The sequence below is a fragment of the Malania oleifera genome, chromosome 5 (genome assembly GCF_029873635.1).
Source record: "Malania oleifera isolate guangnan ecotype guangnan chromosome 5, ASM2987363v1, whole genome shotgun sequence".
Lineage (NCBI taxonomy): Eukaryota > Viridiplantae > Streptophyta > Magnoliopsida > Santalales > Ximeniaceae > Malania > Malania oleifera.
The window spans coordinates 19,868,169-19,890,830 of NC_080421.1; the positions used below are offsets into that span (position 1 = coordinate 19,868,169).

A 22,662-nucleotide genomic window follows, 5' to 3' on the forward strand; every position below is an offset into this window, starting at 1 on the left:
TGAAAATCATTTGAGAGTGCATTAAGAATTTTATTTGTACAAATCAGCTTATTTGAGAAGCATTTTACTTGTATGCAAAATTCCATATCATTTGTATTTACTTGTAGGAAAAGGTAGCTACGCGTCGTGTAAGCAGCGGATTGTAAAGAGGTAGCTACGTCTCGTGTAAGCACCAGATTGTAAAGGGAAACTTCACCCTGGTAAGAAGTGGATTGTAATGGGAAGCTCCGTCCTAGTTTTAAGGAGTGGATAGTGAAATCCTTGGGTGGTTTGCCCAAGGCGAGGACATAGGCGAGAGTTGCCGAACCTCGTTAAAAACTTTGTGCTTGCGCTCCCTCTTCCCTACTCTATTTAATTTCCGCACTTTACTTTCTGCACTTGTATGCTTATGTTCAATTTGTGCGGAATGTTATAATTATTTTAAATATTTGCATACATTATTATTTGTGGGATTCATGCTTGTTTAGAAAGACCCTAAGTTGGGTTATACTGATTGTGAAATTAAAATAGGGATAAATTGACCTAGGAAGAATTTTTAAATACCCAATTCACCTCCCTCTTGGGAATGCACCATAACTCTCATAAGGTTTTTACCTATTTTACTCAATCTTGCACATGTTTTCAAAATGACTTCAAAACAAAAAATTGAAAAAAGAAAAAAAAGGGGGGGTGTTTTCTGAGTTTTTCTTAAATAATTTATACATTGCCCTTTCATGTTATTTTTTGGGCCACAAATACATTTTCCTATCCAAATTCAGAAAGTTTACCAAAAAAAAAAAAGAATGAATGAAAGTGATGTGAAAATTGTGGTGCTCAGAGGGGTTTCCTCTCTTCCAAAACATTGCACCCCATCTCTCTCCCTCCCATCTCATCGAAAGCAAAAAAGCGATATCCTTTCAACCACGATATTTATTTACCAAATCATATCACCCCATCTCTCCAATTAAAACCCAATCCCACATAAAACCAAACTTAACCGAATTAAAGCCTTAGATCACAAAATCGAGCCACATTGAAAACAATTGAAATCTTGAATTGTCACATCGAACCAAATTGAACGCAATTGAAACCCTAAATTGTCACACTAAATCGAATTCAATTGGACCCTATTGAGACCCTAAATTGCCGGATCAAACTAAAATTGAACCTCTAACCTTAAAACAACCTAATTAAAACACTAATGGTCACAATTGAAACCCTAATTGCAATCTCAAATGTGAATTGCCCAAAAATTGCACCAATTAGAAATCACAATTGCCCAATTGAACTTCAATTTCACCCTTACTTTCAAATTGAGCATAGTCGATCTTCAATTGCAACATGACATTTGTATTTCACTCCAAATTCAACCCAATTCCATCCAATGAACCTTCACGTTAGGCACCAAACTTGAACCTCAATTTCAATTCAATTTGAAAATTCCAATGCAAACCCCATCCAAGCTCAAAATCCCAAATCAGGGCGCAACTGAGCCTCGATTCTCAAATTAAGGCCCAATTGAACCTAAATTTTAATTGAACTCGATTGCATACCAATTCTCTAAATGAGGCCCAATGAAATTTCAATTTTAAAACTAGGACTCAGTTGTACCTTAATTTCTCATACCAAGCTCAACTAATGCAACCCTCTAAAATGAAACCCTTAGCTAAGCCCATTTGACACATCAAACTCTAATCCAATCAATGAATCCCTAATTGGCACCTAATCAACCCACATTGTCAATAATTCATATTAAAGTAGATTATGTACATCCTTAATGTGGTCCATTCTCATGAAACCACTTGGCCCAACCATCTTGCGACGCCTATCCCCTTGGTGGAATTCTCTTATTGGGAAAGTACACCATTAGTGGCATTGGACACTTGTCCCTCATCCAACAAATCAAGAAGGCCCTTCGCAAGAGCCTTCCAACAAAAAACAACTTTATTCCATTGCTCCACCCATTAAACACTAGTTGGGCATTGGAGAAAAGAGTACCTTCTTACTCATGTTCTTTACCTTTCCACATGCAGCAATAGTATTGTTAAAATACCAATCTCGAATATCTTTGTAAATAAAATACAAATTAGGAAAGTGGGTAATTACGGGGGATTTGATATTATTCAGTAGGAAATTGTTTCCTTGTTTAGAATAGGTAATCATATTATATATTGGATTGTACATAAGAACAAATCAATGAAGAAAATATTTTTTCCAATCGTTTCTTCTTTCATGGTATCAAAGCTAGGGTTTCTCAAACCCAGCTAAACGATGGCTAACAGCGGAGGCTCTACCTCCTCTGCAAACATCACCGGTGGCTCAAAGGTTACGTCCAGTGGGGGTACAAGTGGACTGGATAACATAGTCTTCCCACTCTCATTGGAAAAACTAAACGGAAAAAATTTCCGTGAATGGACTCAGTCCATGAAACTGGTGATTGAGGGAAAAGGGAAGCTTGGTTATCTTACTGGTGAGCGGAGGAAACCAAACCCTTTCGACGCTGTAGCCTTGCAAAGATGGAGGTCCGAAAACTCCATGGTCACGGCTTGGCTCGTCAACTCAACGCAACCATCGATCGGAAAAATTTACTTGTTCTTGCCGACGGCGAAGGAAGTCTGGGAAGCCGTACGTGAGACGTACTCCGATGTCAAAAGCTACTCACAAATCTTCGACATCAAGACCCGATTGTGGCAGACGAGGCAAGGTGAGAGAGGTTTTACCGAGTATTTCATGGAGATGACTCATCTCTGGCAGGAGCTCGATCTAAGCATCAACGAGGAGTGGGAGTGCTCCGGCGACAGCACCCGATACCGAAGGAGGCTCGAAAACGAGAGGGTCTTCGAGTTTCTTGCCGGCCTGAATCGAGAGCTCGACAACGTGAGGGGACGGATCCTTGGCCAGCGACCTCTCCCTTCAACCCGAGAAGTCTTCACAAAGGTCAGGAGGGAAGAGAACAAGAGGCGGGTGATGCTACGGCCTCAAAATGAATCCGCTGGGCTAGACCCTCCTGTACCTATATCTGCCCAAAAATTAGTTGGGCTACACGCTGGGCCAAATGCCTCAGCTCTTGTATTAAAAGGCCCAGGGGGACCTGGTCAACGACCGCAAAGAGGAAAACTATGGTGCGAACATTGCCGAAAAACAGGTCATTCAAAAAATACCTGCTAGGAGATTCATGGAAAACCGACACATTGGAAACCGAGACAATACCAAAAAATTCGTGGGTACCAGGCCAGCACTGACGGATCAACTGAAAGATCACAAGGAGAGAACAACAATACCCTATCCAGCAGTGCATTCAGTCCTGAACAGTTGGATCAGTTATATAAGATGATTTCATCAATGCAAACATCGGGTCAGTCTTTCTCTGGTTCCCTGGCTCACCGAGGTAATCATCTATCAGCTTTAAAAACCACATCTTGTTACAAATGTCCTTGGATAATTGATTCGGGTGCATCCGATCATATGACTGGGTTTTATCAATATTTTTCATCCTACTCACCATATGTCGGGAATTTGAGGGTAAAGGAAGTATTCGCATATCTGATTCCTTAACTTTACAATCGGTCTTACATGTCCCCAAGTTATCGTGCAATCTGTTATCTATCAGATCAGTTAACAAAAGACTCGAATTGTTCCGCTAAATTTGTTTCCTCTCATTGTGTTTTTCAGGACCTATCATCGGGGAAGACGAGGCACTGCTAAAGCGTATAAGGGACTCTACTACTTTGAGGCGGCAAGTTTGAGTGAACTATGTAATACTGCAATTTGTGATTCTGCATCTACTTCTAAAAATAGTGAACTTTTGTTATGGCATTCACGGATGGGTCATCCCAATTTTCAATATTTAAAACATTTGTTTCCTTCTCTTTGTTCAAATAAAATGGCTTCTAAGTTCCAATGTGAAGTATGTGAGCTTGCTAAACATCGTCGTACTTTTTTTCCATCATCCATATACAAACCATCTCGCCCATTTGCTATGTTTCACAATGATGTATGGGTTCCCTCACGTTCCCTAAATCGCACCAATACAAAATGGTTTGTGACCTTTATCGATAACCATACCCGTCTTTGTTGGGTCTATTTACTGAAAGACAAAACTGAAGTCCGCTCCATTTTCATCAGTTTTCATACCATGATTCATACACGGTTTCAGACTCATATTCAGATCCTACGTACTGATAATGGTATGGAATATTTTAATACCACCCTGGGAACTTATCTTCAAGATAATGGGATTGTTCACCAAAGTTCTTGTATGGATACCCCTCAACAAAATGGGGTTGCTGAACGAAAAAATAGACATATACTTGAGGTAGCCCGGGCATTAATGTTTACTATCCACATGAAACATTATTTTTGGGGCGATGCCATCTTAACAGCCACACATCTCATTAATCGAATGCCAAGTCGAGCACTCTCATTTGTCACCCCTCTTCAGAAATTTTAGGAACACTTTCCAACCTCTCGACTCCCTTCCAGTCTCCCACTGAAAATTTTTGGTTGTACTACTTTTGTTCATATCCATGCACACCATCGCGATAAATTGGATCCTCATGCCATTAAATGTGTCTTCCTTGGTTATTCACCTACCCAAAAAGGCTACAAATGCTATGATCCGATCTCAAAACGACTGTTCGTTAGTCTTGATGTCACTTTCTTTGAAACCACTCCTTATTTCCCAAAACCCTCTCTTCAGGGGGAGAAATGGAGTGAAGATTGGTTCTTTGATCCTTTTGCTACTGAATTTGCAGTTACTCCAGCTACACCATTCCCTAACCCATCTATTGAGTCTTCCATTGCATTACTTCCCGACTTGCCAAACACAACTGAACACTTACCCTCAGGGGGAGATGCAGGAGAGCAAAACAACGCAAACATACTAGTTTACTCAAGAAAGCCGAAAACAAAGGAAAGGGAGAATCTTATACCTGAGGCACCAAGAGCGTTGGAACCGGTGATGGCTCCGAATAATCATGAGCCCCTCTTTATCCTGATCTGGTAATTGAGTCTTCCTCTGATAATTTTGCACCTGATGATATCAATTTACCTATTATAATCAGAAAACAAATCAGGTCATGTACTCAGTACCCTTGGTCGAAATATATGTCGTATACAAGCTTGTCTACAGGATATCGTGCATTTATCTCTAATCTTGATAGGATAAAAATGCCAAAAAACATTCAGGAAGCTCTAGAAATATCAGAATGGAGAGAGACAGACATGGAAGAAATGCAAGCCCTAGAGAAAAATGGAACTTGGAAGTTGACAAATTTACCGAAAGGGAAGAAACCAGTGGGTTGCAAATGGGTCTTCACAGTGAAATGTAAATCTAATGGAACAGTTGAAAGATATAAAGCCAGACTTGTTGCAAAAGGCTTTACACAGACCTACGGCATTGACTATACTGAGACATTTGCACCAGTGGCAAACTTAAATACAGTTCGGGTTCTCTTGTCCCTGGCAGCCAATTTAGATTGGTCACTACAACAACTTGATATTAAAAATGTTTTCTTAAATAGAGAATTAGAAGAGGAAGTTTATGTGACTATACCACCAGGATTCAGTAGAACTGGTGAAAAAAACAGTGTGTGTAAATTAAAGAAATCGTTATATAGCCTCAAACAATCTCCTAGAGCGTGGTTCGACAAATTCGCAAAGGTACTAAAGAATCAAGGATATCGACAAGGGCAATCAGACCATACACTATTCTTCCAACAGTCTGAAGGAGGTAAGAGAACAATTCTAATAGTGTATGTTGATGATATAATCCTTACTGGTGATGATGCTGTAGAAATGGAGAGATTGAAGAAGATCTGGCTACTGAATTTGAAGTTAAAGACTTAGGACAGATGCGTTATTTTTTGGGCATGGAAGTGGCAAGAACGAAAAAGGGAATTAGTGTTTCTCAGCGAAAGTATGTTACCGACCTCCTAGTTGAAATTGGCATGCTAGGGTGCAAACTCAGCGAAACCCCGATAGAAACAATAAAGAGGGTTGAAGATTGTGGAAAACCAGTAGAAAAGGAGAGGTATCAGAGATTGGTTGGCAAGCTAATCTACCTATCACATACTAGACCAGATATTGCATTTGCAGTCAGTGTAGTAAGTCAACACATGCATTCACCAAAGGAAGTTCACTTAGATGTTGTATACAAGATCCTTAGATATCTCAAGGGATCCCTGGGAAGAGGACTCTTCTTTAAGAAATGTGAAAGCAAGGAAGTGGAGATCTTTACAGATGCAGATTGGGCAGGATAAGAGGAAGATAGAAGGTCGACCACAGGATATTGTACATTCGTCTAGGGAAATCTCGTAACTTGGAGAAGCAAGAAACAGAATGTGGCGGCTCATAGTAGTGCTGAAGCTGAATTCAGGGCAGCCGCTCAAGGGATTGTGAAGGATTGTGGTTACGAAAACTATTGGAGGAATTACAGGTACCGGTGAACCTTCCTATCAAACTCTATAGTGACAATAAGGCAGCTATTAGCATCTCTCTTAATCCAGTTCAACATGACAGGACCAAACATGTGGAGGTAGATAGGCACTTCATCAAAGAAAAAATTGAAGGAATTATATGTATGACTTATGTACCAACCAAGGAACAAACTGCAGATATCCTCACTAAAGAGTTGGGACGACAGAGCTTTGATGATCTTATTAGCAAGTTGGAGATGATTAATATTTACAATCCAACTTGAGGGGGAGTGTTAAAATACCAATCCCGAATATCTTTGTAAATAAAATACAAATTAGGAAAGTGGGTAATTACAAGGGATTTGATATTATTCAGTAGGAAATTGTTTCCTTGTTTAGAATAGGTAGTTGTATTATATATTGGATTGTACATAAAAACAAATCAATGAAGAAAATATTTTTTCCAATCGTTTCTTCTTTCAAGTATTCTCCCATTCCCTCTCTTCCCCTTTTCTCTTACTCCTACATTAGCCTCCATTGGGCAAACTACCTCTTCTAGTTCATTCTAAGACTAATAAACATGTAGTTTTGTGCTTATGTGGTTTTGCTTCATGTTTAAGTGTGAGAATGGCTAAATTTATATTTTTTTTAGGTTATCATTAATGAGTGCGTATTAATGCTGGATTTTATGCTCTTTTATATTTGGGTTTGTAGATGTTTACAATGAGGAAGTAGAGAATGTTCTTCATTTAATTTTATTGATTAAATTACTAAGAAGCAGTGAGAGTGTGTTTGTTGGTAGAATAAAGTAAAGCAATGGGAGAGGGAGGAGAGCATAGGTGAGTGTTGTGTAACTCAGAGTAAACCAGTGAGTTATGAAAGAGAAATATGATGAGAGAATGTGATTTGGTAGTGCCAGTGAAGCAGCATGGCATGAGAGAGAGGAAGAGGAAAGAGAGTAACAAAGAATACCAGTAAGAAAGAGAGTATGCGCATGTGGCAGAGTGAGATGAGAGAAAACAAAGGCATTAGGTTAGAGAGAGAGTATTAGAGGCAGACTAGGCAGTGCTATAGTATAGGACTGCAAAAGCAAGTTCTAGAATTGAGAGAAACTAAGATTAGAGAGCTACATAGAAGAGATAGAGAGGACAAGAGCTCCGGCATGCACAGCAGCAGCTGACTGTGATCAGGATAGTGGCAGGTGCTACCAATGCAGATGGCAGCTCAGGTGGGCAGCCATGGCTGCTTTTTGGGAGGGGGGAGGGTCACCTTGTTCTATTTGTGTATGAGGAAGGAAAGAAGAAAACCCTCCCTTTTGACACATGGTGCTCGTCATTAAACCCCTAAGTCAGGTCCAACCCAGAGCAGCACGACCAAATAACCCTTTATATATTTATTTTTTAATTTACTAGTTTTTTTGTTCTAAATATGCAATAGAAATACAAAAAAAAAAAAATCAAAAAAAAAATTCAGAAAAGAAAATAAAAAGCCACATAGAAGTCAATTTTTTTTAAGTAAAAAATTTTAAATTCTAAAAATAAAAAAGGAAACCGTAGAAAAATCTTCAATATTCTCAAAAAATTCAAAGAACAATTCAAAAAATCAGAAAACTCAAGAAAAATAAACTAAGCCCCAGAAAAACCTTTCTACGTATTTTGCACTAATTTTGTGTGTTTTTATTCTAAATGTGCATATGCAAGCATGAGGGTCCCCCAAGATGAAGAATGCAGGACGAGGCATGTTAGACCTCACCTAAATTATTTGAAGGGGTGGATTGTCTAGCAAAACCCCCCTTCAGAGGTCTCATTAGACTTTCTAATTTGCACGAGGCTTTTTCCTTTCTTTTTAAGAGCACTTAAAATCAAGCTGACACAGAGCTTAGAAGAGGAGCAATTGTGTCCTTCCAAGTTTTTCTTAAATGAGATGAACCTTGTGCTTCTAAATGGAATTTTAGGTGGACACGAAAATTCAATACTTCAAGGCCGACAATTTAAACAAATATGATAAAATGCTTAAAATCAATCCTATGATGGAGCTCAAAAGTGGGCAATTACAAGATTTCAAGTTTTCCTAAACCTTGCTTGCTTGAATAGAATTACAAACGAGCATAAGGGGATTCAATACTAAATGATTGGTAAATCAAATAGCAAGAGCTAATTGTGTGACATTTTGATTCCTAAGTTTAATTAGGCATTGTTCGTGGAGCAAGTCTATAAGAAACGCTAATACTTTCCCTTGCATAATCATACTACAGAATTTGGCTCTGATGGTGCAAACTATTCCTATTGATTCCTAGATTGTAGAGACCATGAAGTATTAGGTAATCAAATTATACCAAGGTAAATAACAAGTTAGTGGCGACTCCATATTTAATTAATCCATTTCTCACCTATATTTTCATGTTGATCACCATTTCCAGAGTCAAGGCGGTTAGACCCACTGGTCTGCACATTGTGACACCTAGCATTCAATTAATTATTTCCCAAAGATGCATATTACCATAATTGTCCATGAAAATTATCCCATCCATCATAGCTACAATGACACTTTAAACCTCAAGAATTCCAAAAAAAAAAAAGGAAGGAAATTATTGTAGAAATCAATTGAACCATTGCAACATCTTGAGCAAGTTTACAAACAAGAGCATGCATCTCAAGAAGCAACATGCAAGACCGAATGCACCAAAAAGGCCTTCATGTTCTAGAACAAAAAATGCTTATTCCTCCATTGAGTTATTGATCCAAAATCCCAACATATCTGCGCAAATATAATTAAGATAAATAAATCTTTCCTAATCAGATGTATTGATGTAGGACAGCCAAGAAGAAGAACAAAAGGGTAGACGAAGAAGAATAGAAAAGGAGATATGAAAGAGATAGGGAAATTGACTTCAGAGAGAGAGAGAGAGAGAGGAGGAGGAGGAGGAGGCTTTAATGCTCAATTAATTATCCAAGCACTACTTCATTAGTCAATACATCAATAAGCCTATACTTATAGGCAAATATGAGAAACCCTAAAAATTAACCAAAAACCCCCCATAATTTATAAAAATTTCCCAAAAAAAACTAAAATATAAAATAGCCCAAAAATAATTAGATCTTATAAAATATACAAATTTCCTATATTAAATAAAAATCTCAAATTTTAAATCTGTATGAAGAATAGAAATGCCCAAACATATCGAAAGCTACATTTTCATATCGAAAGCATTTTGATCCTATACAATTGAAACATGGTAAATGTCAGCAGGTTTTGAGCTATTCACCATACATGTTGATATCCATTGGTGGACTTCAAAAGTCAATTGTGCAAATATCAATATTAAGTCCATGAATGATGCTTCAAACAGAAAATTAGTCAGACAATTATAAGGGTTAATAGCTCCTAAAACCTTCAGCTTGGACTTTATTTTTCACCTAATATTTAATCAACTAATTAAACGTGATAGATCATATTGACCAATGTTGTCTTACTGTTAACAGCATATTTGAAAATGATCAAAAAAAATCATTAAATACATTGATGTGGTTCCTTTTTATGATTTAAACAAATATAACTTGCACTGGCGAGATTTCTACACATTGCTTGTTTCACCAAAACTCACATGACAATATCAGCTCTCAGTGGGAGCTCCATTAAACCCAAGCAAAATGTGACTAGAACAAACCAAAACATAGAAGTTGTTGGTGCACTGACCGCTGCATCAAAACTTAATGGGAGAAATACTCAAATACCCAATTCCTTTATATTACAACAGGCCGAGCCCAAAGTTCATATTGTGACTTGACCCACACCCAAGCATCTACCATGTCAGTTAATTCTTACTATCACAACTTAGACAATAGTTATTTTTATTTTCATCATTACAAAAATATGGGATATTAGCAAATTTGACAATTTTATAACATTTTAGTATTACTAATAATAATAGGACAATGTTGACATGATTTATGAGGTTAAATGACTTCATGAAAAAAAAATGAAGTTTGAGGACAAAAACCCATAAGCAGTGCTCCAACTTCAGAGGATATTGGCTTAGATGAATCAAAATGGCAGAAAAGGATTCATATAAGCAATCCCACTAAGTGAGGTTTAGCTGTTGTTTTTTGTGGTTGTTATCATAGATATAAAGCATCAATATCATCTAGTGATCATGCAAAATCAAACAATTAACCAATGAACCAGTACATCTGTGATTATCTAAAGAAGAGAAAATCGTGACTTTTCAGCATGCAGTTGGGTAAACAAGTAATGCATGCACAAGATTTGTGGTGCACCCTGTGTTCGAAAATCACATCAAACTACGTAAAAGGCAATTAAAAGGAGGACACTAGAGGTGCAGTTGTCACTGATCTACACCACAGGAAAAACTGTTTCCAGTCATGAATATATGATATATCAAATTGCCCAAGTTTAAAATTTTTTCTACATTAACATTACATATTAGTAAAAATCAGTTCCTGACATGCTGCAAGATTTTCTGCAGCACACAATGCGCATGCGCATGCATATGCATAGACATGCAAACATGAGAGAGAGAGAGAGAGAGAGAGAGAGAGAGAGAGAGAGAACCTGTTATAGAAGCTAACAAGTCATTGCAGTCTACATGGCCATCGCATATGGAATCCAAAAGCTGAATGCCCACATCACTAAAAACAAAACAGAGAGAAAAAGTTAATGCAAATAGAACTTCTCAAAATTCAGGAAAGCTGAGCAAGAGATTGTGATATAAGCTGTACAACACCTTCTAAAATTAAGTTGATGAATGCCCATGGCAACAATCATCTGTCCATAAAGAATCACTTTGGTCATTTTATCAACAGGACCATATCAGCATGGTAATCCAAACAAAACTAAAACAAAATAGTACCTGATCAATGTGCAAGTCAACCAATCTAAGCACAAATTGAGCATTTACGTGTTCCAAATATGATATGGGGCAAAGAAGAGCAGCAGCTTCGACCATTTCCACTATATCAGGATGTGTAAAAGCAACCAAACCCATAATTGTCCCCTGCGAGAAAAGTGGAGGAGATAAGACTCAGCAATAAAACAAGGAGTTGAAACTAAAGAAAAATTGTAGGATATGAAATAAAACTTTGATGAAAGGAAGAGGTATAAGACATTCAAACCTGTGAATGTCCGACAAAGAAAACTTTGGAGTTTGTTGTTGAATTTATAAAGTGGATCATTTCTGCAAGATCATATAGAGCCATTTCTTGCCAACTCCAGTCCCAGAATTTCTGCAGCGAAGCAAAACAATGACTCACTGTCAACATTAGATGAACACATGCACATGGTATAAAAACCATAGTTGTCAAATCAAGATTTATATCATAAATCAAAATCATTGAGAATCAATAATAAAATCAAATCATAAGACTTAGTACAAATTTCCAAAATCAATTCCAAGTGATAAATATATATGTACAACAAAGTACATTGAAAAATGAAAGATTTTAAAAAATAAGGATTGATCTTGTTGCTAATTGCAATGGCGGCATGGCACTTGCCTTTAAAGAGAGTGATTTGGGTCAAAATGCCACCATGACCTATTTTCCTCATACATATATTCAAATAAATAAATTATTGATGACAAAACAAGCATTGAATGATAAAAATGCTTACTTTATTAAGAAAGAAAGAATATTCAAGATCCATATTCCACAGTCCATATAACATAACCATATCATATGAGAGCATTGCATAATGGCAGCTAACTGACCATGTACAAAAGCATACCATGCAATCATTACACATCTATTAAGTATGAAGATCATAACATTATGTCATCTTCGAAAAGCAAAAGATGTCTACAATTACTTCCAAATATCAAGTAATAAACCAAAATAAACTAAACTAGACCATCAACTACTAATGCTCACCTTCATTCATCATCATCTCCCAGTTTGAGGTCCTCATCATTGCCTTCATCTTCCTCTTCTAATGCAATCATCTCACCTTGCTCCTCTTCCTAATCATCTACACAGGCATCATCAATCATTTCAACTTTTTCATCTCCTTCAACATGCTTGCATTTTCCTTTCAGATGTGTCTCAATTCCCTTGACACTATATAATCATATAACAATATAAAATATATCAAAATTACTTATAAAAGTCCACCTAACTAATTACTTAAGAGACTAGAACATTGAATAATCGTACCTCTCTTTTCTCACTAGGCCTAACCAATCTTCTTCAAGCTTCAAAACATTCATCGATATCCATCCATGAAATTTCTTTTGACAAACAAAGGCCCTCCTTCCCCATCCCCAATACACAAATGGGATTATATGTCTCACTTCATTGTTGCCTCTTAGTAATCCTAACTTGCCTTAGCTCTAGTTGAATGTTTTACTTGATGAATACAAGACCATTCAATCTTTGCTATTCCCACTGATTCCCCATTTTGTTTCAAACATGACCAAAGGCGCTCCAAACCCTTTCATGTCCTACAGCATTACAAGTTAGGCTAAGGAATCATATTACAAGCCTTTGAAGTTCCTTGCACTCCTCTTTGTAGCCCTCCCACTATAAAGCTATATATACAATCAATCACAAGACAAATAGTACATCAAAATAATAGTAAATTACTTCTCATCTCTTGTTGAAGTAGCCATGCTTATATTAAACAGTGTTTTAAAAGATGTTTTTGAGGCAGCATTTTGGTCATAACACCCACAGGCGCAAGATAAAAGGTGCAAGTCCTCAAAGGCGTTCACCTAAGAAGATGATGCGTACACCTCATACCAAAAGGCGTGATTTTTACACCTCTAAAGGAATTGCATTTGGGAGCAAATAAAAAACTGATTTAATAATATAATGAATAAATATTCAAAGAACAAAGAAAAATAGAAGTTAGGACTTAATGGAGCATCATCCCCCCCTCGACAACTGAAGGCTCTCTCCTCCATTCCCCATTTGAATAGAGCTCTTTCCTTCTGCCAACCTATCGTCTCTCTCTAATGACCCCCTCTTGCCTCTCATCTCTCTCCAACGACCCCTTCCGGCCTCTCTTCTCTCTCCGGCGACCCCTCCAACCTCTTGTCTCTCTCTAACGACCTCCTCCAGTATGCCTCTCTCACCGATTGTCGCTCTTTGCTTCAAGCTGTCTGACTGATTCAATCTCTCTCTCTCTCTCTCTCTCTCTCTCTCTAGTTTTGTTTGTCTCAGGGTTTTCTGTCAGTCTATCTCAAGTCTAAACTGAAACTTTGAAAGTCAAGGTGAGTGGCACCTGCAGCTGCTTTTGATTTGTTTCCACTTTTCAATTTTCATACATGAATAATGAAAAATTGGGAAGTTTTGAAAGAATGAAATCAATGAATGAACTAATGAATTGCTAATTTAAAAGCTAGTGTTTCAATTTTCAATTTTCAAATTTCACGTTTCAATTTTCCATTTTCAAAATTCACATTTCAATTTTCAATTTTCACTTCTCAATTTTCAATTATTGACTCACCGCTGTTTCAATTTTCACTTTTCAATTTTCAATTTTCATTAGTTACCCCCCAGTTTTCCTTGCTGTTCGTAATAGTTTTTTACTTTTCCCCAAATTTTCCACAACAAAAGATGGAAGAGCTGCTGTTTCTCTGCTGCTCTTTTCCCCATTTCCTGCAATGAGCTCTCAATTCTGGAAAAAATTTTAATTTCCTGCGGCAGCTGCTGATTGTTCCTGTTCAATGAACAAAACATGTCTGAAGGTAAAACAAAGTGGCAGAAAAAAGATTTTGCTCAGAAATAGACAAAATAAGTTGAAGGGGAAAATATTTTAGATGCAATTTTGTGATCAAACTTGCAGTGGGACCATTACAAGATTTAAACATCATTTGGCTGGTACAAGGAAGGGAATGAAATCTTCCCCAAAAGCTCCATAAAATGTGAGAGATGAGTGCAAGATCGCTCTTGAAAAATTTCAAGAAGAGGAGTGCAAAAGAAATTATCTTCTTGAAGAGATTGGGATGGGTTCAGGAGGAGGGATTGAGAGTGCTTCTTCTCCATCAGTTGTAGATCTTGAGCAACAAAAGAGTGGGGGTAGCCTTAATCTGAGGGCTAGAGGTCCAATGGATAAGCTCGCATCTTCGCTGACCAAACATGGCAGTCTAAACTCAAAATAGAAGAAAGAAGAGAGAAATGAGGTGTGTAGGAAAGTTGGACATTGTGTGTTCAATAATGCTCTTCCATCTAGTTTGATGGATGACGTATATTGGCATGTTATGATGGATGACATTGCTAAATATGGGCCAGGTTTCAAGCCTCCATCTATGCAAGAGATGAGGACATGAATCCTTACAGATAAAGGGAAAGACATAGATGGCATGTTGAAAAGGCACAAAAAAGCTTGGAAGGATTATGGATGTTCTACCATGGTTGATGGATGGACTGATGGGTGTTCAAGGGTCTTGATTAATTTCCTCGTGAATAGTGCTTCTAGTACATGATTTTTAAAATCCATTGATACTTCTGATTCTATAAAAAAAATGGTAATTTGATGTTTAAATATCTGGATGACGTGGCTGAGAAAGTTGGTGACAAGAATGTTGTGCAGGTGATAACTGATAATGCGAAGAACATGACAAGAGATGGAAAGAAGCTTATGGAAAAGAGGGAGAAGTTGTATTGGACTCCATGTGCTGCACATTGTTTGGATCTCATGTTGGAGGATATTGCAAAATTAAAGATCCATGCAACTACAATCCTAAAGGCCAAGCAAGTTGTGAAATTTATTTATAATCCTTCCTATGTACTTACAATGATGAGGAAGCATTTTACCAACAACAAAGAACTCATCCGCCCCACAGTGACACGCTTTACTACTGCATTTTTGACAATCCAAAGCCTTTACAAACAATAGTGAGGCCTTCAATCTATGTTCTCTTCAAATATGTGGTGCACTTCTACATATGAAAAAATGCATGAAGGTGTAAGAACTCGTTCAATCATTTTATTTGGCCAATATTTTTGGCTTCACGTGGCTTATGTTATCAAGATTGTTGTCCCTCTTGTGTGTGTCCTAAGGGAAGTTGATTATGAAGAAAGACCAGCTATGGGGTTTATCTATGAGTTGATGGATTTGGAGAAGGAAAAAATTGCAGCAATTTTTTCCATAAATTCCAAGAAGTATGGACCCATTTGAAGAAAAATGGATGATAAATGGACTCCATAACTTCATCACCCTTTACATGTTGCATGATATTATCTAAATCCCCAATTGCGTTATAGGAGAACTTCTCTTATTGTGAATAAGTGAAAAAAAAAAAAAAAGGATTATTTGAATGCATGGATAAAATGTTAGGATATGAGGACAGGCTAGCTGCAGACATGCAATTGGATTTGTTTGATAATGCATGAAGGGAATTTGGGACTCGAGTGGCTATTGACTCTAAAATGTTGCTAGGTAAAAACAGTACTAGTATACTACAACAACAATTAGTTAATTAGTAAGTGTTATTGTTGACTTTTTGAGTCCGATCCCTGTTTTGATGCTGACAAAGCGTCTGTATCTCATGTGTACATTTAGTGTGATAACAGGCCTATATTTTAACATGCACATGAGGTAAAAGGAAAATGAAAGCCAAAATGATTTCAAGATCATACATCCTGGCGTATTCCATAAGGCTTGAAGAGCAAGATAGAAGAAGAAGACATCTACTTTCAATTGTATTGCATTTTGTTTTAATTTGGTCTGTAATAATTGCATGGCACGCATGATGTGGATGTAAGCTCAAGACCATAGATTGTCCTTAGGGATCACCTTCAATCGACTGAAGGTTGACCGACGTCGGATTTTTGGGGTTAACTCTCATTGACCTTAGATCGACCCTAGGTCCCTACACATCACTTGCAAAAATCTCCTCTATCTTACAAATCATAACTATGCAAACAAGGGTAAACTACACTCAAAATCAGGACCTAAATAAATAATTGAAAGTCACTCGGTCGACCGAACATAGCTGGTTATATTCAGCTCAGTCGACCGAACCACTCAGGGGTCAACAGTTTGACCAAGGTTCAGCCAACCGAACGGTTTTGAACATATTTTCCACACTCGACCGAACTGGCTCGTGTCTGACACCCAACTGTTCAGCCAACCGAACCTCTAGTTCATTTATGATTGAGTCGACCGAACCATATGAATAGCAAACCGAACTTAAAATATAGTCGACCAAACCTTGAACACTTTCAAAATCGCCTTAATTCAGTCGACTATATCTATAGTTCAAAAGTGTCTCGGTCAACCGAACTTGGCAATTGGGTCAACCGAACTTAAAATACAGTCGACCGAAACCTCTTGAGTTGGACATTTTTACTGCATGTTAAACAAGGTTAATGATTACGCGCTTAAATTGCGTAATTAGGTGTTTTAATTCATGCATTACGAATTATATTTTTAATTAAATGCTTAATTATTCTCAATAAATTAACATTGTGTCCTATTTATAACATTTGGGTTTTATTGAGTAATTTATGAATTTTTGGTGTTTTTTATCGCAAGGCAATTATTGGAAGCAAAAATCGACACTACTTTGTATTTTAGGCATAACTTTCTCGTTCGAATTCTGGGGAACGTTAAGAAAGAGCTCTACAACTTTCGTGTTTTGAGCTTTGAGAAATACGGGCTTCAGTACGGTCGAAATTGTGCTTGTGCACTGAGAAACAAAAAAAAAACAAAAAAAAACAAAAAACAAGAAAAAAAATTTTTTTTTTTTAAATTATGTGACCTTGCCATGCCGGCTGTGCGCACAAGAGCAAAGGGGCTGGGGTGTTCAATTGCTTGGGGGCTGAATTGTAAAAGGGGGATTTATGGGTTATTTTGAAAAAGCAAAAGAAGAAAGAAAAAGGTAAGGTATTAGCTAGGTTTTAGAGAAGTTTTTTTCTTTCTTTGTTTTTGTTCTAGCAGGAGGCAGCAGCAGCCTTGGGAGGCCGTGGCAGCAGCAGCAGCTGGGCTGCAATCCTCCAACACGGCTACCCTCTTCTCTCTCTCTCTCTCTCTTTATTGTTTTTTTTTATTTGAATCTTAAACACTTGCTAGATTTATTTTTATTATTAAAACATTAGTTCAATTTCCTTGTTATTTAAATATTGTCAATTAGTTTTAGGTTGAATCTTTCTCTCTTCTACTCTCTTTCTTTAGTGTATTTATTTAATAAAAAGTTATGGTTGGATTTTATTTTGGTTGGGTTATTTTGAATTATTTAGTTTAGATTGTTCTTAAAGTCTTGCATGGAATCTTAAAAATATTTGTTTGGGTTATTATTTATTATATAAAAAAATTTCAATTTGTTTCTCTTATTTGGAATCTTTATTAGAACTTAAATTGTTCGTGGGTGTTTTTATTATTAAAGTTAGTATTTTTATTTAGTTAGCGTTTATTCTTGTTTGGATTTATGCTTAAAGTTAGTATTTTTATTTGATAGAATGGTTGCAGGATTTAGATCTTTCATTATTTTGGCATTAAATCTGGTATTTATTTAAGTTATTTCATGCATATTTAATTTTTAGCTAGAACTTAAATTCTCTTGGAAACTGAATCTGAACTATGTTCAATAAATTTTTCTTTTGTTAATTTCTTTTGGAATTATACGAGTTTGGAATTAAAATGCATTTCCCACGAAGACAATCTGGCCCCTGGGCTAATTATTACACGAATGAACTCCTATACTTGGGATAGATTCCGAGCTGCTCATTTTTCGAATAAGTCAGTTAATTTTTATTAAACATAATTAAACAATTCCTAAAATTCCCGTTATGTCCCCAACAGTCATATTTTTCCCAATATCTATATATACCCCCTCATTACTCATAATTAGCAAGATGATTAACTGCAAAACTCTCTCAAATATTATTACAATATTTTTCATCTTCAAAGCTTATCTTTCATACTCACTTACTCTCATAAATTTCAAAATCATTTTCAAGAGTCTTGATTTGTTCTTTCACTCCCTTGCTTGCAAATTGATTTGTCTTTATGGGATTGTTGAAAGAGTCTTATTTTTGGGCATTGTTTACTCTCTCCTATGCTTTTTAGTTTGAAAATCATTGAGAGTTGCCTTCAAGTTTTTCCCACTTAATTTTTTTCGACAAATATTTTTGGGAAAACTTTTATTGGTTAAATCTTCAAAAGGCTTGAGCACACATATACCATAATATATTTTGTGCTGGGAAAGTCTTCTTGCATTTGTGCTCACCTATGTGCTGTTACATTATTTGCATAAGATCCTTAGAAACAAAAACCCTATTTATTTGAACACAAGTTTTGAAAATCTTGGGAAGAGGATCTTTGGGGGTATTGGTTGAAATCTTTGAAATATTCACTGCAGTACAATTTTACTCAGAGAAGATTACGATAAAGTTAATTGAAGAAAAACGACCTTGAGAAAAAACACCATGCTCAATGGAGCTTATTGTCATATCATACTGTGAGTGTATTTTGGGCTAACTTGTTGTAGACATTTGTTGTATTCGAAGATTTATTGTAACAATTAGTTTAATTAATGACGTTGTATTCCAGAAGGTAGTCGGAATGAAGAGGTGGGCGGAAACTCGCTGGGATACGTCTACCGAAACGTGTTCAGACTTGATTAAGAGAACCAGGTGCACCAGCCTGTAAGGTATTGTATTAGGTGTCACTCCACCCGTTAAGTGAGCCATAGTGGAATCCTCTTACTCATGAGCTTGAGGCGGGGACGTAGGCAGTATTGGCCGAACCCCGATAACATATCATGCATCTACTTTTAATTTCCAGCACTTTATATTCCTTCACATGTATGTTATATTTGATATATTGTGAATGTTGTGCATGATCTAATTTCCGCAAATTATTTTTATCTGCGCAATTGGTATATACTGCTGTTGGATTAATTATACCTAGGAAGAAATAATTTTCAAATTCCAATTCATCCCCCCTCCCCTCTTGGGAATACACCAATTCCAACAATTATATCCTTGTTTCTTCTTATAACTTAGAAGTATGTGTTTCTTCTTTTGTAGCTGATTGGTGGAAGCGTTTTGGGTCAAAACCCTAGAATTGACAAAGTTTTCTATTCAAGTTCTTAGCCTCACTAGCAGTGCTAGTGGAAGAGGAATTGGAGCACATTTGAGAAGGTTATTTTCATTTCACTCAAATATGTGATTATCTTCTAACATCTAAAAATTTTACAATGGCTTCCTTACAACAAAAACCACTAGATTTAGGATTGTATACGAAAATAGGAATAGATGAGAGCACAGGCCGTAGGTGAATTGCTAGTTTATGTTAAGTACAACACCAAACTAAGGGAGAGAGCTATAAACAGAAGAAAAAATTATGATCCAATATTGGTGGAGGATCAGGTTCAAAAATAGTGGATCACCAAGAAGGAAGAACCTGTCGTCCCAAAAGATACTTTTTGGTTTGATGATGAAAATCTCTTCGAAGTTGATGCTATTAAAGCTTTTCCAATGGTAGCTTTTGAAGGAGATAATGCTCAAGCAACACAAGCATGTGGTAGCTCACACTCCTTAATTCCTAGAAAAAAGAAGACTAGTGATTATTGTGAAAACTTGAGTATGTATATATCCATAGTCATTTTTTAATCTACTAAATTATAATTTTATAATTCTCCATTTCTCCTAAGATATGGCAACATTGTAGAAATATAAAAAAATCTTGAAAAATATAAAGAAGTGAGAAAAAATGCAAAAAATACTATCAATGAAGCTAAACATAGAGCTTATGATACTTTATATACTAAGCTAGATACAAAAGAAGGAGGGGAGAAGGATAGATGAAAAATACATGGATAGACGTTCTGTTAAGGGGGAAAAGCGAAAGAAAAAAAACATGCAAGATTTAGATTTGCGCAAATATATTAAAGGACGAGAATGATAGGTTTAAGTAAAGAGAGAGCATAAAGAAGGTGTGGCGGATGAAGATACGTTGATAAAGTGTTGTTCAATGAAAACCAAATGAACGATGAACTTGGAGAGTGACAAATGAAGAGAAGAGTAAAATGGAGATGTACGTCGTGAAAGTCTGAGTCCTGATGTTAAGATGGCATTATAAAAAGAGAAAGTGGGAAATCATGGATCAGATTTAACATACAAAACTGACCGTTGGAAATGTTTAGGGGAGGATAAGTGAATTAATGGTTTTTAACTAATATATTCAATAATAGTCATTAAAAAGCCAAGAAATGCCATAAGAATGGAGGCAAAAGTCCGTTATAGTACTCGATATTAAAACACAGGCAACATGTAACATGACACAACTACGTGAATTAGGGTAACTAAATCAAGAATAAGATTAGAAACGAATATTTCAAAAAATCAATTTGGTTTTTATGACTGGGATGATCATATAGAAAGCTATTTATCTTTCAACGTTAATGGAGTAAGTTTCGAGAAAAGGGAAACTTGCATCTGGTTGTTTAGGATCTAGAGAAAGCTTGCGATAAAATACCTAAGGAAGTGCTTTGGTGGGTATCAGAAAAGAAGAGATTTTATAGCAGATATATGGAGGTCATTAAGGATACGTATATCTATGATAGAGTAGTGACTAACGTCAGGACCGTAGGAGGAGAGTCTAGAGAGTTCCCAACCTCAATATATGTTCATCAAGGTTCTACCTTGAGTCCTTATTTTTTCACTTTACTAATTGATGAAATTACAAGGAATATCCAAGATGAGATCCCTTGGTGTATATTATTTGCAAATGATATCGTGTTAATTGATGATAGTAGGAGTGAAATGGAATCCACGCTAGAACTTTGGAGAGCACATTAGAGTCTAAGGAGTTTAGGATAAGTAGGAATAAGATTGAATATATAAAACGTGATTTCAGTAATGTAAGAAGTAGCAACAGAGAAAATATTAAACTGGATAATCAAGATTAATAACACTGATAGATTTAGATATCTTGGATCTATTATACAAGGTGAAGGGGAAATTAAAGAAGATGTAGTACATAGAATTAAAACAGCTTAGGTAAAATGGAGGAATGCATCAGGTATGTTGTGTGATCGTACAATACCCTTAAAATTAAAAGGTAAGTTTTATAAGACAGCTATAAGGTCAACTACGCTTTATGGTTCAAAATGCTAGGCAACTAAGAAACAACATATACAAAGAATGAAAGTTACTCAGATGCGTATGCCAAGGTGGATGAGTGGTTTAACATTAAAAGATAAAGTAAAAAATGAACACATACGCAAAAATTTTGGCTAAGCACTGGTTGAAAACAAGATAAGGGAGAGGCAACTTAGATGGTTTGGGCATTTAAAGCGCAGGCCTAGTAGAGCACCTGTGAGGAAGAGTGAATTAGTTATGGACCTTATGGTTTGTGGCATGAAAAGGGGTAAGGGTAGGCCTAAAATTACTTGGAATGAGGGAGTGAGGAAGGATTTAATAGCCTTAAAATCTAATTGAGGAAAATGCTCTGAATCAGGTGAATTGGCGGAAAAGGATTCATGTAGCCGACCCCACCTAGTGGGCCTTAAGATTTGTTATCGTTGTTGTTGTTGTTGTTGTTTTCTCCTATCTTAAAACCTATAGCTTTATTGAATATCTAGGCACTCAAGACAAAGGCAAAAGGCCAAAATTTGTCACAATTGAGGAAGACAATGATGTTGAAGTGGGAAAGGGGGAATTCATAAGTAGAAGAACTCCTACTATAGATAAGTTTGATGAAGACGAGGACTTTTATAGTTCCCTTTGAACTTTGTTAATTTAGATCTAGATTCTTAATATCTTAGATGATGAGACATTGTGAATTGTGATGCTTTAATTTGGATTTTTCTCTTCTTTTTGTTATGTTTATTTAAGAGTTTAAACATTAAAGCACAAAAAGTGTCCATTTTTGTGATGTTATGGCTCATGCTTATCTTTTGACATGCATTATTTAAGTTTGTAAGCTAAAATTGGCCTATACGATACTTAAGAATTATGTTTTTATTTTTTTCATTATTCTAATTTTTTTCCCATTTTTATACTAAATATAAATTTATTTTATTTATTAATTATTTTAAAAAATACAATCCCAAAAGGCTTACGCCTCACCTTGCGGAGGGTAAAACGCCTCGTCTTACGCCTTTTCCTTTTAATCCCCTCTGTTTTTTTTCAAAATAATTTCTCAAAATGTCAGTCAATGTTGATCCCTGCTTCAACATCCTGCTACATCCTTTCAATTGTGTGGTGTAAACTAAATTTAACTTCCATCAGTTCCATGTCAACATTAAAACTACAAATATATTAAAACCTACAAACATGTAATATAAAAAATTATAAATATG

General features: G+C 36.3%; 1 protein-coding gene across 1 annotated transcript in view; it reads right to left on the reverse strand.

Annotated features, from left to right (window-relative positions):
- The window catches only part of LOC131155476 (triacylglycerol lipase 1), a 53,654-nt gene that overhangs the window by 11,451 nt on the left and 19,541 nt on the right, over window positions 1-22,662 (reverse strand). The window contains exons 4-7 of the mRNA XM_058108642.1: window positions 11,528-11,638; window positions 11,266-11,409; window positions 11,140-11,180; window positions 10,968-11,044 (exon numbers count right to left, since the gene is read on the reverse strand). Of these exons, the coding sequence (XP_057964625.1) occupies window positions 10,968-11,044; window positions 11,140-11,180; window positions 11,266-11,409; window positions 11,528-11,638 (373 nt within the window). The remainder of the gene's footprint in view (window positions 1-10,967; window positions 11,045-11,139; window positions 11,181-11,265; window positions 11,410-11,527; window positions 11,639-22,662) is intronic.